Source organism: Syngnathus typhle, linkage group LG2 (assembly GCF_033458585.1).
Source record: "Syngnathus typhle isolate RoL2023-S1 ecotype Sweden linkage group LG2, RoL_Styp_1.0, whole genome shotgun sequence".
Lineage (NCBI taxonomy): Eukaryota > Metazoa > Chordata > Actinopteri > Syngnathiformes > Syngnathidae > Syngnathus > Syngnathus typhle.
In genome coordinates, this window is record NC_083739.1 from 7,166,687 (window position 1) to 7,186,536 (window position 19,850).

General features: G+C 40.9%; 3 protein-coding genes across 3 annotated transcripts; 1 reads left to right on the forward strand and 2 right to left on the reverse strand.

Annotated features, from left to right (window-relative positions):
- Positions 1-2,469: 2,469 nt before the first annotated feature.
- On the reverse strand, positions 2,470-3,617 carry LOC133150369 (acyl-CoA-binding protein-like). The gene is made up of 4 exons (XM_061272853.1): positions 3,469-3,617; positions 3,234-3,351; positions 2,866-2,934; positions 2,470-2,782 (listed from the first exon to the last, which is right to left on the reverse strand). Exons 1-4 carry the CDS (start codon positions 3,472-3,474, stop codon positions 2,709-2,711), a joined length of 267 nt encoding a protein of 88 aa, XP_061128837.1. The 5' UTR covers positions 3,475-3,617; the 3' UTR covers positions 2,470-2,708.
- Positions 3,618-4,211: 594 nt separating this feature from the next.
- LOC133150192 (metalloreductase STEAP3-like) lies at positions 4,212-8,687 on the reverse strand. The gene is made up of 6 exons (XM_061272569.1): positions 8,537-8,687; positions 7,742-7,975; positions 7,297-7,563; positions 6,693-7,220; positions 6,461-6,625; positions 4,212-4,850 (listed from the first exon to the last, which is right to left on the reverse strand). The coding sequence occupies exons 2-6, from the start codon at positions 7,967-7,969 to the stop codon at positions 4,563-4,565; spliced, it is 1,476 nt and encodes a 491-aa protein (XP_061128553.1). The 5' UTR covers positions 7,970-7,975; positions 8,537-8,687; the 3' UTR covers positions 4,212-4,562.
- A 4,882-nt stretch (positions 8,688-13,569) lies between these two features.
- Positions 13,570-15,644, forward strand: c1ql2 (complement component 1, q subcomponent-like 2). The gene is made up of 2 exons (XM_061273020.1): positions 13,570-14,590; positions 14,893-15,644. Exons 1-2 carry the CDS (start codon positions 13,994-13,996, stop codon positions 15,070-15,072), a joined length of 777 nt encoding a protein of 258 aa, XP_061129004.1. The 5' UTR covers positions 13,570-13,993; the 3' UTR covers positions 15,073-15,644.
- The last annotated feature ends 4,206 nt before the right edge of the window (positions 15,645-19,850 follow it).

Below are 19,850 nucleotides of genomic sequence, written 5' to 3' on the forward strand. Positions count from 1 at the left end.
TGGACCACTCGGTGCGTCCTGTTTGATAGATAGGAATGGAACCAGCCTAGTGCTGACCCTGAAATACCAACACAACTTTTAAGACGCCCTAATAAAATATCGAAGTCTACAGTGTCGAAGGCAGCACTAAGATCGAGTAGTAACAGTACAGACGAAATGTTTGAATCCATAGCTACGAGGAGATCATTAGTCACTTTCGCAAGTGCTGTCTCAGTGGAATGATTAGCTCTAAAACCAGACTGAAAAGTGTCGTATCGATTATTGGCGACCATGTAATCAATAAGCTGCTGCGCTACTACTTTTTCAAGAAGTTTTGCTATGAATGGGAGGTTTGAAACTGGCCTATAATTACTGAGACAGTCCGGGTCAAGATTTGGTCGCTTAAGTAACGGTTTAATGATAGCGGTTTTAAAGGCTGTTGGCACTATCCCAGAGGAGACAGACAGATTGATTATATTTAAGACGGACGGTCCTAAAATTTGAAATAATTCTTTAAGTAGTTTGGCTGGAAGAGGGTCGAGTAAACATGTTGTTTGTTTAGCCGCACTAACAATTTGTGTAAGCCTTTCAAGAGACACGCTTTTAAAAGTTGAGAGGGTTGTTGCATGATCATCAGCGTTGGTAAACGGCGTGCTCGACCGAGCGATTGGAATGCTATTCTTGATCTCATCCCTAATGGATTCAATCTTTTGAGCAAAAAATTCACCAAAGATTCTGAACATATACCGGTTACCAGCGATTACCGGTCGTTAATTATTATAAAACGATTACGAGTGTCTGTAAAAATCATAATTCATTTTGCCATATTTTTTTGTTTTATTTTACACTGTGCTAGTTATTTTGCAGGTGAAGTCCATCGCAACTGCATCTCCAGTGGTTGGTCGGACCTGCTCATTTCACATGAAGATGCATGTGGCTATACTTTCAATGAGACACTTCTCTTTTTTTTCAAGGTTTGCATTTTCCCATACACATCCATTTTGTGTCATTTATCCCAGTTACTAAATTTTGTACAATGACATTCTCTTTTCCTTCACCAGCCACCCGATTCCCATTTGTATTTCTTGTATGTGAAGATGATATATATATACATATATATATACGACCGGATATGCACTCTGGCTCATCTCTCTAATCCTTGCAATCACATTTTCTGTCTCTTTAGGGGAGAACCATGAATCCACCTCTCAGAATATTGTAAATACCACATTAACGTTGCATGTCATTGCTCAGGAAATTGCACTCTACCAGGAACCACATTCACATCCAGCTGTTCATGTCCTTCATTCTGAAAGAAGTCTTTATCTTCCTTCGGGACTCACTGCTATTTACAAACAAAGAGCTGTACCACTGTGACTATTATCCGGTATCAGTATTCCTTCCCCTCTTCAAATTTAAACATACCCATACTGTTCCAGAAGAAACAGATTAAGAAATATCTTGTGATTGATGAAGTGAGGGGATTGTTACATGTTTTGGTGATGCTGGAGGTTGAAAGAGAGTCTTGTTTTTTGTGAGAGTTTCTTACATCTTAATATGCATCTTTCTGTAATGTGTGTAACTCTAGAGTACACATTGAAAGCTGCAGTCTTGATCTGGACCCTAATCCTCAAAACTGTGATTCAGAGTTTGTCTGCCCTGCAAAGATAATCCATATTCAGATCAGCATCAAATGGTACGTCTTCATAGCTTGAGTAATTAAGAATATTTATTTAGCCATTGAAAGCTAAGTAATTAAAGCTTCAAATTATTCAGTATTTTGTTGTATGCTGGGCACAGGAATCTCAGAGAAATATGACGGCATATTCCTTTGAGAATCACCAACCCTGCTTTAAAATCAAAGAATGTTTTGCACACAATCTGAAGAACATTACGTCATTTATATACTAAAAGTTGGAGACAATGCTAACGGATGCATTCCTCTATACAGCCACTAGATGTCAGTAATATCTCCTTTTAGTATAACAAGGAGCCATAAAATTAAGTTGTTAAATATGGAAAGACACTGTTCTATTCAGCATGTAAAACAAAGACAAAACATGCCTTCTTCCTTGGTTGTCAGGTGGCGTGTAAAGGTGCATTGATGTTTTCCAACATTTCTGTGTGACCTTTTATTTATTATTTTCTGGCAGACTAGGCCACATGAAATGACATTGTAAGACACTGCAATGACACAAAACGACCAGCAGATGATCTTATATATTTAGATTTGGTGGGAGTCGTCTGTTCTGTCATTTGTTTCTGTCATTATTCTCTCATTAATGGTATTTTACAAAAATCACTTTGCCTCAATTGAATACCTGGCCACATAGCAGATAATAAATGCCAGGTACTTTAAATAGGCGCTGTTACCAGTAGTCAGGTGAAGAGAGTGGAGCTTGATAGCCATATTTTTGTTAACTGTTAGGCTATACTTGTTTTCACCTTCCTCTTTGTTGTCATCGCCACTGTATCATAATGAAACTAGTGTAAGCAGAAAAGCCACTGTTTTATTAAATCACTCAAAAGGGCATTCAGGACTCCGTACATATGCTTCTATAGTCAAGCAAAAACAAAGTCGTTTGATTAAAATTGCATGTAAAAAAGAGATCAGTGGCAAAGTACGGTCAAGCTTCCACATAAGAACACAAACTTAGTACTTCATTTTTTTTTTTAAATGGAGCATCACATTTAAAAAAAAATCAATACTTATTTATGAGAAATAGATTTTATGGTCCATATTTTGTTTTCAGCTTGTCCACCACATCAACATAGGCAGCCATTGCCTCTTCTTTGGACATACCTGGAGAATCAAAACCACCAGTCACTTTCTGCAATCAGCTTGTCAGTCATACACAAATCATATACGTATATAAGATATACTACCTTTCTTTTCCGTCCACGAATCCCATTTCCGTCGTCCTATGATGTCTAATACCCCTGGACGAGCTGTGGCTGCAAAGAATGTGGTTGATTTTCTCTAGCTGACCACTGCAGTAAACATCAGTTCAAACTCACTGTCACACAGAATTCTTAATCATAAAGATCTGGATGGATAGTTTTCAAATATTTGAAGAATGTCTTACCAGACAAAATACACCCCTTTTATGCACACTTATCAATCTTTTCATCATTTTCTTCACAATGACACCTAACCTGTCTAGCTTCTTTCTGTCCTCAGCGCATGCAACCTATTAGGACTTGGCCGGATTTCTATCCCGAAACATCGTTTGTTAAAACTTACATTTACTCACCAGAATCAATGTCTCCAATCGTGGCCTGTTTGTATAAACCGTAAAGTGCTTTCACTTCTTCACGGTTAGGGCGTGTTTTCAACATCTTCACTTCCTCAGCGGCTTTCTTAAAACTTTCCTGTAGGCAAAAAAAAAAAAGTGGAGGTAGTACTGAACAAACAGGCTGAAGCAGACAAGCACACTCTTGCACAATGTTGAAACTGACAGAAGCACCTCTCATGGCTAATATACTTACAGTCATGGCAACAATGAGAAGGAGGCACCTTAAAAGTGTAGAACTTGCATTGAGGTTTCAGCCTTGTCAATGTGTTCCTGCTATAAGGTAAAAGTGGGAGGTACCTGTGTGGCCTCATCAACAAGCAGGAAGGCAATTCCTTCCTCTTGTAAAAGTTAACCCTTACATCTACGTACTGTTTGTTTTCCTTGGATCCACATAATTATGCACGACAGATCTTTTCAATATATAAATTAAGGGATGTTTAATTCCCAGTCAATGTTTCCAGAAAAAAAGGTGTCTGCTTTATGGTTTACACTACTCATTTTTAGATTAAAACATTAGCTGGTCTTTTTATTCTTCACAGTTTATGTCAGCCTTACTTAGTCCTGTCAGTGTAATGTCAGCTTGGGTGTAGCGTCATCAGCTTCTGACCAGGGGTCGCGGGCATGCTGAAGCCCATCCCAGCCGTCATCAGGCGGTAGGCGGGGGCCACCCTGAACCAGTTGCCAGAAAATTCGCAGGGCTAAATAATAAATTATTCCTTTAGTAAGGGTGTTTAAATCGCCTATGGGGTTGGGGGAAGTTCACAATTGGTGAAACTGAGAATCCACTGAGTCCAGCCAGACATTTGCGACGAAAACTTGAGATCTTATTGTGCCACAAGATGGCAGGATCGCACCTCCTGCCTAAACCAGGACAATCTTTCTTGTCCGTGATCCCTATAAAATGTTGACGGCAATCAACTGCAATTACCTCTCAGATTATTTCAAGTGGAAAAAAAATGACTTTAATCCAAAATTATGTTACAGCAAACGGATTTCAGGCACAATGATGACAAAATATATTTGACAAAAATCACACAATACCAGCAGTTTGAGACAGGTTTTTGGCACAGAGTGATCTGAAGCAGGCATCCAAATCATCATTGATACAACAGGAAGAAATAAATAAGTCAAAATCCTGCAGAAAAATGCATAGTCATTATTAAGGTTGAGGAGCCACTATTACTTGGCATCATTATTAAATTATTTCTATTCTCATATTATTCTAATAATATATACATTTCATATAAGTGCAACAAATTAATTGAAGGTTGTCTGTTTTACTATTCTTCAAACATGGCTGATGTTATCAATGCCGTTATAGCAGTTATCGCTGGGCAGGACGAAGCGGATGTGCCGACTTTTCTCCCATCCGCGGCGGATCTTCCGGAGTTGATCCGCAATACAGGGCAGCAGGAAAATGAGGCGAACCATCAGAACTGTGACGGGGAGGATGAGGACCACTAAGAAAGTGGGTGGCAGGAGGAAGCGGTATTGGCCCGGGTCAAAGGCGCGGTCCCAGCCGAAGAGGAGTGTATGGACAGTGGCCATGGACAGGGCGCAGTAACCTAAAGTGGACTGTAGGGTATCACATGGTTAGTTTATTCATGTTTATTTGATTTAAAACCTAGATATTTTAGTTACTGTTTAAAAAAACCTTTGTGTTTGTGCCAATTTAGAGTTTCCACTATTTACTGGGTCATAGGCCACCAAACAGCTTTAAGCAAACACTGTGACCTTCGACCCATGCCCCGAGTGAGTACCACAAGTACAATCCATATTACCTATCACAGGGTGCAATTACAACAACTTCCCAAGATTGTAGTGCTCGGGGGTCTAAAATAGTCGAGCTGTTCCCTACTCTCATGCAGGCCAGATATGAGTGTCTCTTTCCAATGCACATGAATTTACTTCTGCTTAACAAAGCCTCAATTCAAACTACTTCTACCTACTGTGCACTAAAATGCTTTTCTGTGGCAGATCTGGCAAGGCTGGAAAATCATCAATTAACCACTGGCAATTGGGCCAACTTCCAAAAAATATGTGAGAGCCATTTTGCGTCTGAACTGTTTAAAACATCATATATACAACCACCTGTTGTAAAATGAGAACTACTTTTTGGATACTGCAAATGCATAGGGAGACTGTGGCACCCACTAGGGTTATATGGTTTGGTCATATGCTCCAAACATCGATCTTTGAACCTTTTATTATTTCTAGTTTGTGATTTTCAATTCTAAACCAATGCGAATGTGACTATAATAACATAGCAAGACAAAAATGCAAATGCATTGTCAGTCTTAAATAGGTTGAAGGTGGGTGCTTCACTTTTTTGAAAACTTTTCAGAGTTTCATGTTTGAGCTAGTATTTGACTCATTTCATTCAAGATCAAGTGTGTGTCCTGAAGCGCTGCACTGCACAGGAACATTCATCGGTGGCGAGTGCTGAAAGGACGGCAATAATTCATTGCTGGCCGGCAGTTGGGACATGACTAATCTGACGGCCAGAGGATTAGTTTAGTGGCGTGATGAAAGGGGGGGGGGGACAAGGAGGAATGTGTGTGCCCCAGCAATGATGTCAGCTTTGAGTGTTAGCATCCAAAATGAGTCAGCTGCAAAAGTGCAAACATACTAATTGTTTGGATGCGTGATTTATCTTCACGGAAACACCCTCTCGGGAGCATATGTTTGCATTTCCACTGTCTTAATTTGTAGTGGGTACTAAAATTAAATCAAACGTACGCGAACTGCGACACCCCCGTTGCAGTACTGACGTGTTATGGTAGAGGTCGGGTGGAACTAAACACACTGCAATTGCAGTTATTCGTCATGCGTACGAGATAATCAAAATATTAACGCAACATTTACCACTTTAAAAATCACAATCGATAATTCAGTCATATGTGTCTCAGTTGGTCTTGACTCGAGCTTCACTGGTCGCATAATACCAACACGTTATTGACATTCAATTCATTCCCATGGTTAGTAAGTCTACAACATGATTTAGCCTTGACTTCTTCCTCTTGTTTGCATGATCTGCCATTTTGTGCTAATAAATTACCAAGGTCACTCAGCATAGTTTTGCGTAACAAATCAAAATCTGCGGACAATACTATCAAATCCTACCTACACATCTGATTGTTGAAACACAAGCCAGGTCGTCCTGACCTGAAGCTTTTCCAGCTTACCTGTACAAAGTTGAACTCTCGCCAGTTGATGTTGTCAGCCACGGATGGCAGTGAGGTGATAGCCAGCAGTGAGAGCAGCCCGAGCGCTATGATGCCCACTGAGACGTACAGCTCCATTCTCCACACCCCCTCGTCACTCCACGAGTCCTCCACGCCTTCTTTCACCTGCACACCACACAGTTTCACACGATTGATGGATTACCCTAGCAACAGGTGTGATCATACCACTCACCTGCTTGAAAGCAGCGTTAAGCAACTTGAAGCGGGCCGACTGCCGCATGGGCAGACACAGGCTGTAGATGGCGTGCATGGCCGCACACAGGAAGCTGCACAATCCAAACTGCTTCCTCTTGACGAGCCACTTGGCGAGCCAATCGGGAAAGCGATCGTATTTGGTGCCCCGCCTTAGCTGGAGCAATGCAGCAAGTAAGCCCGGCATGTAGACGAGTGCAAGCATCACCAAGGCGACGGATGGTAAAGTGACGTTGACGGTTTCAATGGGCATTTTGTAGAAGACACTCTTCTTTGCCATGACGAAGGGATGCAAGACGTCACGGACAAAGTTGTAAAGGTAGAAGAAGATGAAGAGAATCGCGCTGACGAGGATGGGCGTGCCCCATGAAGGAAACAGATAAAAGGGGAGGTTTTCGATCTCCACAGAAGAGGAGAGGAGACCCATATCCACAGGACGAAAGCCCATCCTGTGACACATTGCCAGGACTGAGCTCTTGGCCTTACTGCTGTCACTGCACAAGAAAACCTACATAAGGAAGACAACCAAAAAAATGGCTTACTGGATTTTGCAGGCATCAGAGATATTTTTGCAATTGTCCTACCTGCCTGCTTCCATCTCGTGGTCCAGTCTGAAGCACCCATGCTGATATCGTGTTAAAACCTTTCACTATAAAGCTTTCTGGAAACATGCCAGCCAGTTGTTCGGCATAGGACGGCCCACCTTGCTTGATCTGCAAGCCGTTGCTAACATCCACCAGTATTTTTCCCGCCAGCGCCGGCTTCAGCTCCAACAGGGTGGAGTGATGCTCTGGGAAGATCGCGACAAAGACTATGTCGGCCTGGCTGGCCGCTTCCAGCTGGGAGGTCACCTGGGTGCCAAGAAAAAAAAATATTAGAATAGAGGGCACAAGTCTGACAAGGCCAAACGACACAAATGAATACTTATTTGTCTGTCCAATTGTTGATTAGTGAGCAGGTCACTCCCTGGTTCAATGCTGCTATATAATTCAGATGCATTAGAATTATTATTATTATAATCAGTCTCACCTCTGCCTCTTCAGGAAAAAGAGCAACAGAGCGTTTGGGCGTTCTACTCCCCACCACCACCTGGTAGCCAGAGGCCACCAGTCTTCTGGCAAGCGAGCGGGAGAAGTCACCGGTGCCCAGGATGCCGACAACTTGAGTGTCAAGCTCAGACATACAAGCCCCAAGAGGCCTGCAACCACCTGTCTCACCCCCTCTCTGGATTAAAGCCCGTTGCATCTCATCAGGCATGGTGGGCTGACAAATAAGAAGGAAGAAGCAGCTTTATGATCTCTGTTAACATAAATGAACCCAAGGTGTGAAAAACTATTCTCCACATTTAATTGGGGTTAGATTAAACTAGATTCTAGTAAGGTGGTACGGGTTGGAGAAAAGACAATTAGCAGTAAGAGCCCTCATCAAATATTGAAGGCAATTGGAAATTGACCAAATCTAATGTACAAATAAAGCCAAGTAAACAATATTTAATTGTTTGTGTTCTTCTCATTTGATAATTGTTTGAGTCCCATGCGCACTCTACTCTGGCCAACTGCAGAAATTATTTTGGAATCAGCACGCAAACGTCTATCCTGCAACATCTCTCAGTTAAACGTGATCTAAATGGCGCAACATTACGAGATAAAGACCAACGTTACTTTTGTTGCCGCTAACCTATAGGCAGGTATTTTAATTTCATTAGCGTAGCAGTTTAATTTGCGACTTGCCACAACACCTCAAAGCGAAAATTAAACTTAATGTCATGGCGGTTTGCCTAATGTTCTTGGCCGACTTCTAGTTAAGTTAACTTCAAATAAGTACCTCTTGAAACAAATCGTTGGATCACAGAAGACCAAAGTTACACCGCATAAATACGATGCAAAAGTAGGTTGTAAGTTTTTGACGCGTTTATACTCTCAGCGATCCTGTTTCTCTTCCTGGTAAGATGACGACATTTCCGAAGCCACCCCCTAGCCGCGCCCCCTCATGTTGGAGGAAGATAAAAATGGATTAGGCATGTGTTCATGCGTGTGAGCTGTCTGAAGGCTATTTGTCACCATCTCTTCACTTGATTGACAAGGTTGACAAAGAAAACACGCGTCTCCGTATGGTCTTCCAACAACTAGAGATTTGCAACAGTTTGGTGAGCTTTTATGTGCAGCCAAGATGTTTTAGTAAAAAGAAACATTGTCTGCAGCCTACATAGAAGGTGCTTGGAAAGTCCTGCAGCTATGAAGCAGGGGTCATCATCATGGTCCCTGCCCAATAAATAGGTCACCAGTGATGGGACATTGTGATTTTTCTGGAAATATTGCAGAAATAAAATGATCATTTGAAATTGTGAACACTGATAAAGGTGTATGAAGATTGTTTTGCTACCTCTCTTAATTATTGTGGAATAGTAGAAAACGCAATTTCGATCTATTTGTGTGTCTTGACATGTGAAGAAATTGACAATAAAGCAGACTTTGACTTCGACTTTGAAATGATCATTGTCTTCTCATGAAAGCATGCCATTAATAATATTTTTTGCGATGAAAGGTAATTTGGAGAATTTGAAGTGTGTATCAAACCAGCCTTCGCATTGATCGGCGCTTGAGTAGCTCTCATTTTTAAAAAGGTTTGGTGACTATTGCTATAAAAATAAATCTTGTCAATCAAAACATAAGAGTTCTGTGTTTTTCTGAGCACCCTATATACATACATAGTTCATCATTTTGATACACTGAACTGAGGTCGAGTTCCATATGCTCACATCTTACATGACAATATGATTCTGGTTAAACTTTGTCGGAAACATATAGTCATACTGCATTATTTTAGGTCATTTTTACAAAAGGGAACATTTTCGTTTGTATGTGGAAACGGAAAAAAACTACTAAAAAAAGCAAAAATATCGACTGTATATTTCTTGTCATCATGCTGACCTGACCATTTATCACATACTTATCACCCAGGGGCTCTGCTTGCACATGGTGGACTGAGGGCTAGGTTTCCTTCAAGAAGCCACACGACGTGCCCTGAGCTTCATGATTAAGAAAAACATCTTATATAGTTTGATTATTTTACATGTATTATTTCTTCATCTTAATTTGGTGTTGGCTATTTGATAAACTGGCCCTAGGATTCGAATCATGAGCAAAAGCAAAATTGTGTTAAAGGATGTCTGACCGAAGGTTACAGACTGTCAACAAGACTTCATCATGTCTGCCTTTGCCACTTGCAAAAGGTTGAATCCCTCTGGCTCACAGCAGTGCATTACTGTCACCCCCCCCCCCCCCCCCCCCCCACACACACACATGTGCACACACGCACGTACACTCACAAACTGGGCATGACTGTTGTCCTGCCCCTTTGTCATGCTTGTTCTGGCATGGCCACTTGTTTGTCTCACAAGCTACGGTTCTTTGAAATACATTTGCAATTTCCTTAGGCGTCAGTCACTGCGATCTCTCTTATTCACTTGAGATGAAAGTCCAAGGTTTTGCTTCTTGTAAAATATTACACAACTTAGCACCTTACTATCTTGTATCTTCTAGTACTGTGTAATATGTACCAAAATTTTTGTTTTGCTCTTTCAGTGATTTCGAGAGCCGAAAAGAAGGCGATGATCAAATTGAAGAATGCTGTACGGGTTATGCACCGACTGTTCAGGTCAAGATCTGAGGTGGACCACCAACTGTAGAGGAGCTGCTATGGAAGCTCAGCTGATGTATTTTTTGATCAGTAAGATAAAATCAATTGCCATTTTCTATTTTATCTATTCATTCTAGTGAAATAATTAAATAGCCAATCCCTTCAGAAACGCTCACTTTTAATGAGGAATATGAGTGACAAATGAGTGAAGTGCCCATCTCTACAATATGCATTAAAATGCATGCTTTCCTGCCTCTACACAGGCTGAGATGAAAAAAAAAAAAAAAGGAAACAAGCTCCAAAAGTGGGTGGGCCAGTCGTATATTGCATCCCCCAAAAGCTTTTAAATCACTACAGAATAATTTTATCCTTTCTAGTGCTTACATCATTATAATATATCTATCTTATAAGTGCCAATGTTCAGTCTATTTAAGTGTATCTTCAAGACCATCTACAAAAGTGGTTCTCAACTGTCTTCCTATAGTTCCAAAGCTGCAACACATTTCAAAGAAGCTAAAAACATTATTTTTTGATGATCTCGTAATAAATATACAGTATCTCACAGTTTTACACCACCCTTGAATAAGCTCGATAAGTCAAATCAACCAAAAGGCAACCACTGGTGAAAAACCTTCCACAAAACCATAAGAAGATGATTGGAGTGCTAACTAATAGGGGTGTAACGATACATCGATACACATCGATTAATCGATATAATGCTCTACAATTTATTGGCATCGATGCTAAACGTAAACATCGATTTATATCGCCGTGTTTGACCTCGGACATTGGACGCGACTTTATTTTGAAATCCAGTTCATTGTTGCTTGCTTCCTCTTTCCGGGAGCAGTGCGCCCGGCGTTGTTGTGTTGTGAGCAGAGCACGCACGTGAAAGGGGAGTCGACAACTAGTACGCGGCTCCTGGGCTGGTGCTATGGCTAGTGTCCAAAAAGACGAGGAAATTTGCTCCCCTTTAGACTTCAAGTCATTCGTTTGGAAGCACTTTGGATTCCAAAGAAAAGATGGCTCAACGGACAAGACACGTTCAGTTTGTAAATCCTGCCATGCGGTGATCAAATATTCAGGGAGCACAAATCTCGCCGCACATTTAAAGAAAAAACACGACATCAAAGTTCAGTGTTAAAGTAAGCGATTTGTATACTACAATACTCTTGTCATTTCCTAAATAAAGAGTTTGCAGTACCTTGTTGATTTTGCGTATGAATTGTTATAAATCAGGATATTGTTCTATATTTTTTATTAAAAAAAAAAAAAATCGATCGTAGAGCACTATATCGCGATATATCGTGAATGAATCGCAGCAGGCTTTAAGATATCGGCAAATATCGTATCGTAGTTCTTTATATCGATATTATATCGTATCGTGACAAAACCCGCGATTTACACCCCTACTAACTAACAAACGTTGATGATGAGATCTGACAAGTGTGACAAGATAGTTTCATCCAGATGCTGGATGATACAAGGAAAATCCTTTAAGGTACACACAAGTGAAAGCAAGTGGTCATAAAACATTAACGTTTTATCGACATGGGATGGAGCGTCAGTGTCATAAGGTGTCATGAAGACAGACAATATTCTATGTGCTTTCCAGGGCAAGTCCCCAGCATCTTCATCTAGGATTAGGCTCACATGTTGAGACAGGAGCTGATGCCGCAAGTTCTCATAGTTGTGGCTCAGCAAGAGTTTCACACTGCTCCATGGCACTTCACATAATATCCTCATCTTAATAATATTCCCTAGAGTCTTCATAGTAAAATTGGAGTTTTATTTACAATGGCAGGCAGTTAGTTAGCTAACATTGTGTTTCCTGTCCTTATGACAATCTTGGAAACCATTAATGCAAGTAGGAGCAGATTTAGACTGATGCAATTGTCTCACTGCATGATTTGTGTGCATTACTTTGCCATGCACACATGTAATGTGACAAAAAAGCACGGCAGTGCCACGAGGCAGCAGCAGTGCATAATGTGGACAGTGCATGTGCATGGCTCATCATAGCTGGAAGATACAGTTCACTGTACTAATCCTGAATAAAGGTCATTTGTGCAGCCTTTTAGAAAAGTCAGAAAGAAAACGCCGTTGGTTTGCCTAAATCTGAATTCTTCTAGTATTTCTTTTATACCCTCCAAAAATCATGTTCAGGGAATAAGCAAAACAATGAATGCATGATAACGGTGCTATATATTGAATTCCTGGCTTTTCCAGGACCTCCATCTTTTCCTTCCTGCTTTACCCTTCTGACTTCTAATGGCGTTCATGCCATTTCTCAGTGCCAGTCATGTTTCAGGAGTAAAAGCTGAGATGAACACAATCTGAAATTGCTTGGGGGGAGGGGTGGCTGTGCCGGTGTGACCAGCAGGCTTCAGTAAAGCCTTATGTTCATCCTCAGAAGATTTTGGAAAGTATTATGGTTGATATGAGGACTATGATCCAATATCAGGCGTTTTAGAATGTATTTTAGTAGTTTTGGCTCTTCACATAAAAAATGTGAATAAAACCAATAGAGTAAGGGTTTTAATGGTCATGAAGAGCTTTTAATACACAAACAAAAAACTGCACTGAAAAGCATATGCATGAATACAGCTGTTGAGGATTCTAAAGAGTATAGCTGCTTCAATGCCAAAATAATCTCTGTGTACCAAAATGCAAATGCCCCAAAATCTAAATTCGGTTCCTGTTGGCCTCGACCTGATTGAAAAAGATCTATTTAATTATTAGAGATAGACTTATAATCAACTTTATTTATCCCTTGGGATTAGTCCCTCATGAAATTTTGGCGCCAGTAGTAGACACGGAAAAACAGAACAAAAAAGAATAGTGCATATGAGTATTAAAGAGTTGAGCAATAAATAAATAAATAAATAAATAAATAAATAAATAAATAAATAAATAAATAAATAAATAAATAAATAAATAAATAAATAAATAAATAAATAAATAAATAAATAAATAAATTCAGCCTTGAGTAATAAATAAAGTGTTAAATTATCTTATAATTATAAATGATCATGTAATACATAATTGTCGAAGGTCATTCCCTGGTCCTATCGACTCTTTCCCCCAAGTGAGGAGTTATACAGTTTGATGGCTTGAGGAACAAAGGAGTTCAGCAATCTGTTGGTCCTACACTTGGGTAGGAGCAGCCTCACACTGAACAGGCTCCTCTGAGTGATGATGACGGTGTGCAGAGAGTGGCTGGCATTGTCCATAATGTCTCGCTGTATCGTTTAATTGCATTCTTTTTCATTGCATTGAATGTGTTTTTTTATTTATACATAAATCACGCTGTTGTTTTAATTTGAAAGGCAGGCGTCGTATGTTTTTCCGGTTTCGGCTTTGGCATCTCTTGACATTTGGACGCAGCTGGTCTGGGCGCATCTGGTACCGTGTGACCATCCATCGAGACTGGTTCCAAGTCTCTCTTCGCCGTTGCCCTTTGAAAGGCGTTGGACCGAGTGATGCGCGCGCGACCAACTTGATCTTTTGTTTCTTTCTAACACTATTTAACCCTCTTTCACCATTGCCCCGCACCGAGGCACCGCGGATTTTCTGTCGTCCCTTGGTCTCCGAACTGCGCGGAGGAAGTGGTCACTGTTGGCTGTGGTCACCGCTGTCGTGATGGTTCTGCTGGCTCTGGCCATTGCGGTGCCGCTTCTCCTCCTGCGCTCCTCGGAGACCTCCGCTCATTATTACGAGATGATGGGTACCTGTCGGATGGTGTGCGACCCTTACACCGCTAAACCCGGGGGAGGCGCCGCTGGAGAGGCGACACAGACCGTCAACAGCGTCGCGCCACTACCACCGATGGCACAAGGTAGCCGCGGGGAACCGGGGCGACCAGGAAAACCTGGAATCAGGGGTCCGCCGGGAGAACCTGGACCCCCGGGCCCCAGGGGTCCACCAGGGGAGCGCGGCGTCAGCAAACTCCCCTTCCCCGCTTTAACCGCAGCATCGGGAGAGCACAGCGAAATAGACGGGACCAACTCTACAAGTAGCGGAAACCGTGTCGCTTTTTATGTCGGTCTTAAGAATCCCCACGAGGGATACGAGGTGCTTAAATTCGACGACGTGATTACAAACTTGGGAAACCTCTACGATCCGAGCACCGGGAAGTTCACCTGCCATGTGTCCGGGATCTACTACTTCACTTATCATGTGCTGATGAGAGGAGGAGACGGAACCAGCATGTGGGCCGACCTGTGTAAAAATGGACAGGTAAGTTTACAAGCTGTAAATTGGCTGTACCTTGCAATAATAAAAAAAAGATTTAATGACTGCAAGTAATATAATGAAAAGACCACTTGCGCGCAAGCAAGACGCGCACTTTTACGCACGAAAATCCCAGCTCCGTGCATGACATCCACATATTCGAAAACCTTAGATTAGGTTATTTTCCAAATGTTCTTTAAACAAAAACATCACCTTTAAATGTAATCCTCTAACAGTGAGGCCATTATTATCAGCATAAGGGCCATCTGAATGTTCTGTAATAACAAATACTGTCCCCTATTTCCCAGGTCCGAGCAAGTGCCATAGCTCAGGATGCAGACCAAAACTACGACTACGCCAGCAACAGCGCTGTGCTGCATTTGGACTCGGGCGATGAAGTGTACGTGAAACTGGATGGCGGCAAGGCTCACGGAGGCAATAATAACAAGTATAGCACCTTCTCTGGCTTCATTTTATACCCTGATTAGGTCAAATTGTCAGCAGATGTTATTTTCATGGACGTATATTATAATGTGTTTTTGTGTCCTTCAAAACACAAGCTGCTTATATTCATGTCTATTGATGGACAGCTTACTCGGTGCAGATGTGAATACGATATTCTACTTAAAGGCTCTGGTGGATTAGCAGTGCGGGGTGATATTCCTCGGAAGTCAAACATCAGTCGGATGAGTTTGTGCAATCTTGCTGTTAAATCCGGGTTTTATGTGTCAAATATTGATCTGATACAATGGCACGAAACAAGCCATCTAAATGCATCAATTTATTTGCTGCTCCAACTGAACAAACTCTTCACAAATGTAGCAGAGCACTTTCAAGTGCAGTCAGACAAACTCCAGTAACATGTAGTACTCATTACTACACAAACAGTCGGACACACACAAAAAAAACTAGCCTATTCTTGTTCTCCTATTCTGTTCAGGTTTTGCGGTCTGTTATGTACTGTTAACACTGTTGTGCTTTATACATTCTTAACCATTGTGAGTCTGTTGTCAGATTCCACTTTAAGGCCATTTCACAAATATATCCATGGTGGGGTTTATTCTGTGTGTGTGTGTGTGTTTTTTATTTACTTCCAAATGCAAGCACGACATCAATACCCAATTTGGAACTCACCCTTACCAAAGGCAGACACACACGTCCATTCTTGTCCTATCATCCAATTTGCCAAAGGGGAGCTGGACCCATCTGATAATCCAAAAAAGTGTCAGCAGAGAACAGAGTGGTGTAACAGAAACTGTCACAATTTACTATCCAGCGGCTAAAATATATATATATATATATATATATATATATATATATATATATATATATATATATATATATATATATATATATATATATATATATATTTCTTTTTTCCATGGGGAGAAGGGATATTGTTTGTTTGCTTGAAAATAGTTTTGTGTGCTTGACAAAACTCCTAATGAAGCACCAAGTCATTTATATTTTGAATCCCTATCATGTGAATAAATATTGTCTAACAAAGAATGTGTCTGGTTTTAAGGCTTTTTCTCTTCTGTCAAGTACAATTATGTGTTATTGCTTGGATCTTATTTGAAATGTCACATGACCAAACCAGTAAATGGGTTGGCAGATTTCCTGTGTGTTCAGTGCTGATAACTATGACTACAGGCTGATGGCATGATAGTTTGAACACAAATTTAGCGAAGTATTATTTTTATAGCTGTCGTATTTGGGCAAAGGTTAGTTACATCTTCGTATATCATTTATTCATCAATACATGCCGTATATGATATTGTGTATGTAAACTTGAACGAGGATTAAACATCAGTATGATCATCTTTGAAGACATTTTGTGGGGAAAAAAAACCTTGTAAACACTATTGAGTGATAGATTTTTTTTTTTCCATTTATGTCGTTTGAGGAATGTGTTTTTAAATTCACCTTTTCAATACAATGCAACCATTCCCTCTGAATGCAATATCAACTTCCATAAACCAGCAAATGGCAAAACATAGATGGCTGGGAAAAAAAAGACCACCGATCATGGCAAAGTCTACAGGTAATTGTCTCATTGTGTGTTCTAAACTCACATCAGATGTTTCTTTTTTTCCCAGGCTGCTTTGTTTGCCCATTGCGTTGCAGACTAGCCTCGAGACTTTAAGAAGACAATGCAAAACGCGTCCCGCACTGCTGCTTACATGTTCCAAATTCCCTGACTGTCCTATTCTCCACAATAGCCAGCGGGTATTTTGAGTCAGCAAGCCCTCCATTTGTTTTTAAAGGTTACACTGAGGACGTAAGAGATTTTTTTTCAGAAACAATATTCCTGAAAGCGGCCAAATACAAGGTCAAAGAATACCACAGTAATACAATGTAAGTGTCAGAACTACTTTCATGCACATCAGATCATTTGAAAATATTAAAATTAAATGTGGTTAAAAATCATATATTACTGACTTCTATTTGTGCATGAGTGGCTATAGTGGAGCCGGGAGGTGGGCATTCTGGGATTAGCCGTGGAAGCTCCCAGAGTGACAATAAAATACGCACAAAAAGATGCTTGTTGCTTCTGCACAATAAACTGTTGGTCGGAAGCTGGAGGCTGCCACCTCCTGTGCTTCACCTTCCATCTGCTTTTTTAACACGCAAGCACTGCACCTGACTCATTAGGACGATGGCTGTTTGCTGTGCATTTTATTATTATTATGTTTTTTTTAGTGGGAACACCTGGTTATGCCCCACACTTGCCATCAATATAAATGGAAATCATGAAAAACAAATATTAGCGTGTCGGCTTTTATAAATGTCAATTAAGACATTTGGGCCAACACCGCTGCACTCGACCGCATGAAAATTCATCCTGAGGTGGATGTGAAAATCAGTTGTCGGAAATAATAAGCATGATTGTCCAATCGACAGGAATCTACAGCTGCTATTTACTATAAAATGGGCACTAACTTACTTATATTATATCTTTTTACTTCCTTTTGGTGTAATGGCCACCGTTACCGTTGTAAATGTTACACTGATGTACCAATGTGTTCATACTGTACTCTTTTTCTCAACCATAACATATTATATGTATATAATATATGGTCATTATGTTCAATCAGTCCAAAATAGTGACCATTTAATTGTGTGATTTATTGTTAAATACATATATTATTATTGCTTTAATCATTGAGAACTACACATCACCCCACTGAACAGGTGAGTGATGGTGAGCAGTAACCTTTTGAACTGGTTAAAGATAAGACCGTACAGATTACTCATTTAGGATGAAAAGTCGAGTGTCTGGCGCCGACTGAGGCGCCGACTGAGGCGTCGCCAGCAGCGTATGTCGCTGACTGCCAGAACGATGCTCTCATAAGAGCCAGACAGAAATACATCAGCGGCACAGAGGAAAAGTTTCAGAGGACAGGATGGGCAATCTAACAATAAGCAGGAGAGTGTCAAGTGCCAAAAGTTGTCTTATATAGGGATCGCTGGTTGGTGCACAGAGCTCTACAAAGTCTTATTTTGACAGGTGATTAGTCTGGTGTAGCACTCACCCAAAGTCAGCAGAGATAAATTACCACTCCCCTGTCATGCTGAACAAAATACAGTAAATGGTTTAGAAAATGAATAGATAAAAAAAAAGTGCCCTGAAGAAGAATTGCATGAAGAACGTGCGGTACACGGCAAGTGATTCAAACAAACCTCTAGAATTCGTACTCACTTTTTTACGAGTGAGCCAAATTGTGACTCACTTAGTCTGTCAGTCTGTACCTAAGAAATCTCAACTCAGTCTGAGCGTGATCGGCCAAACAAGGAGGAGGACATGCGAGAGAGAGACAAAGCGCATTGGACTATGGGCTCATCAAATAAAATACGTACGATCCATTGTGTTTAGTTCAACTTCTGTTTATGTGGTGACCATCTCCAGGAGAGTCTTACTAGTCCAATATGTAGGTCATTTGGGGCTTTGTAATGTTAAAAAGTATTTTGCTATCCTTACAACCATTTGATCTTTCCACTAAGCACAGTTTAGCAGTGCACAAAAGGTAGCTAAGCCATTAGCCTCATCAGCAAAAAGATGCAAGTGATATCTGTGATCTCCCTGATGCTCCAAAGCAGGTAAGTGTCATTTCCCTTCTCACATAATCCTGACTTTCAACTAGAATAAAACAGAAACCCTGGCCTTTGCATATTCAATATTCATTTTCCTGAGGCAGTTATAGTTCATCTCGCAGCGATCTTGACCACACCCATGTAGATGATTTGCAGGTTGAGAATGGTACATCTCTCAAAACAGCATATCCGTCATCCTATGGGAAATTATGGGGGTGGGGGGGGGGGGTTGAAGGGGGCTACTCAGATAAATCTCGCACACACATGCACACACACATTCCATTATTTACATATTTCAGAAAGCTTAAGAGGCATCAACTAATAACATCAACCCTGAAGCTCCCTCGAGCTAAAAATACAAATATCTTGATATAATACATGTCTGAAATAATGCCTTCCACATAAGAACTATCTGCAATTATATTTTTACAAATTGATCCTTTGTCCAAGAAATATTCCATTCCATCCCCATCTCCAATTACTTTTTTGTCATCTCATGACACACAGTCAGTCACACCTGAATATTAGGGAGAAAAGGTTACAGATATAAGTCTTCACAGCACCAAGGTAACGTTTTATTGTAACAACGCCAATAATAACTATGTCTTCAATATCTCCTCTGGTTGGCAGCTGCTGACAGGCCGGGGATGCCTGATGAGAGAGTCACGATCCTGAGAGACTTGACCGAAAGGTTAGGGTCGCCCTGGGCAGCAGTGCTGATGAGGACAGGCACGCACATGCATGGACGAGAACAGCCAAATGTACGCACATACACGCACATACACGCACATGCATACACGTATAACAAGACAACGATCGGCGGAGGGCACAGACTGACACACACTTATGGGTGCAAGGCAGTATCCAATTGCCCACGCAAGGGGAGAGCTTGCAATTTACTTGTATAACGCACAGACCCCAGCAAGTCTATCCCTCCTTCCATAATGCTAAGCCCTCAGGCACAGCGTGCACTTAGACTGACATGAAAATAATGCAAATGAGGGGATCTGCTAAGATTTGTATGGTACGTTCCATCCTACATTGGCATACAATGGTGCAGACGGCCCATTTCTATCTAGATTTGCGAAGGATATGAAAAATAGGGCAGAAAATATTAGCCAAATTTAAATTCAAAGCTTTCTACCTAATTTGCTTAGCAATGCTATCAGCC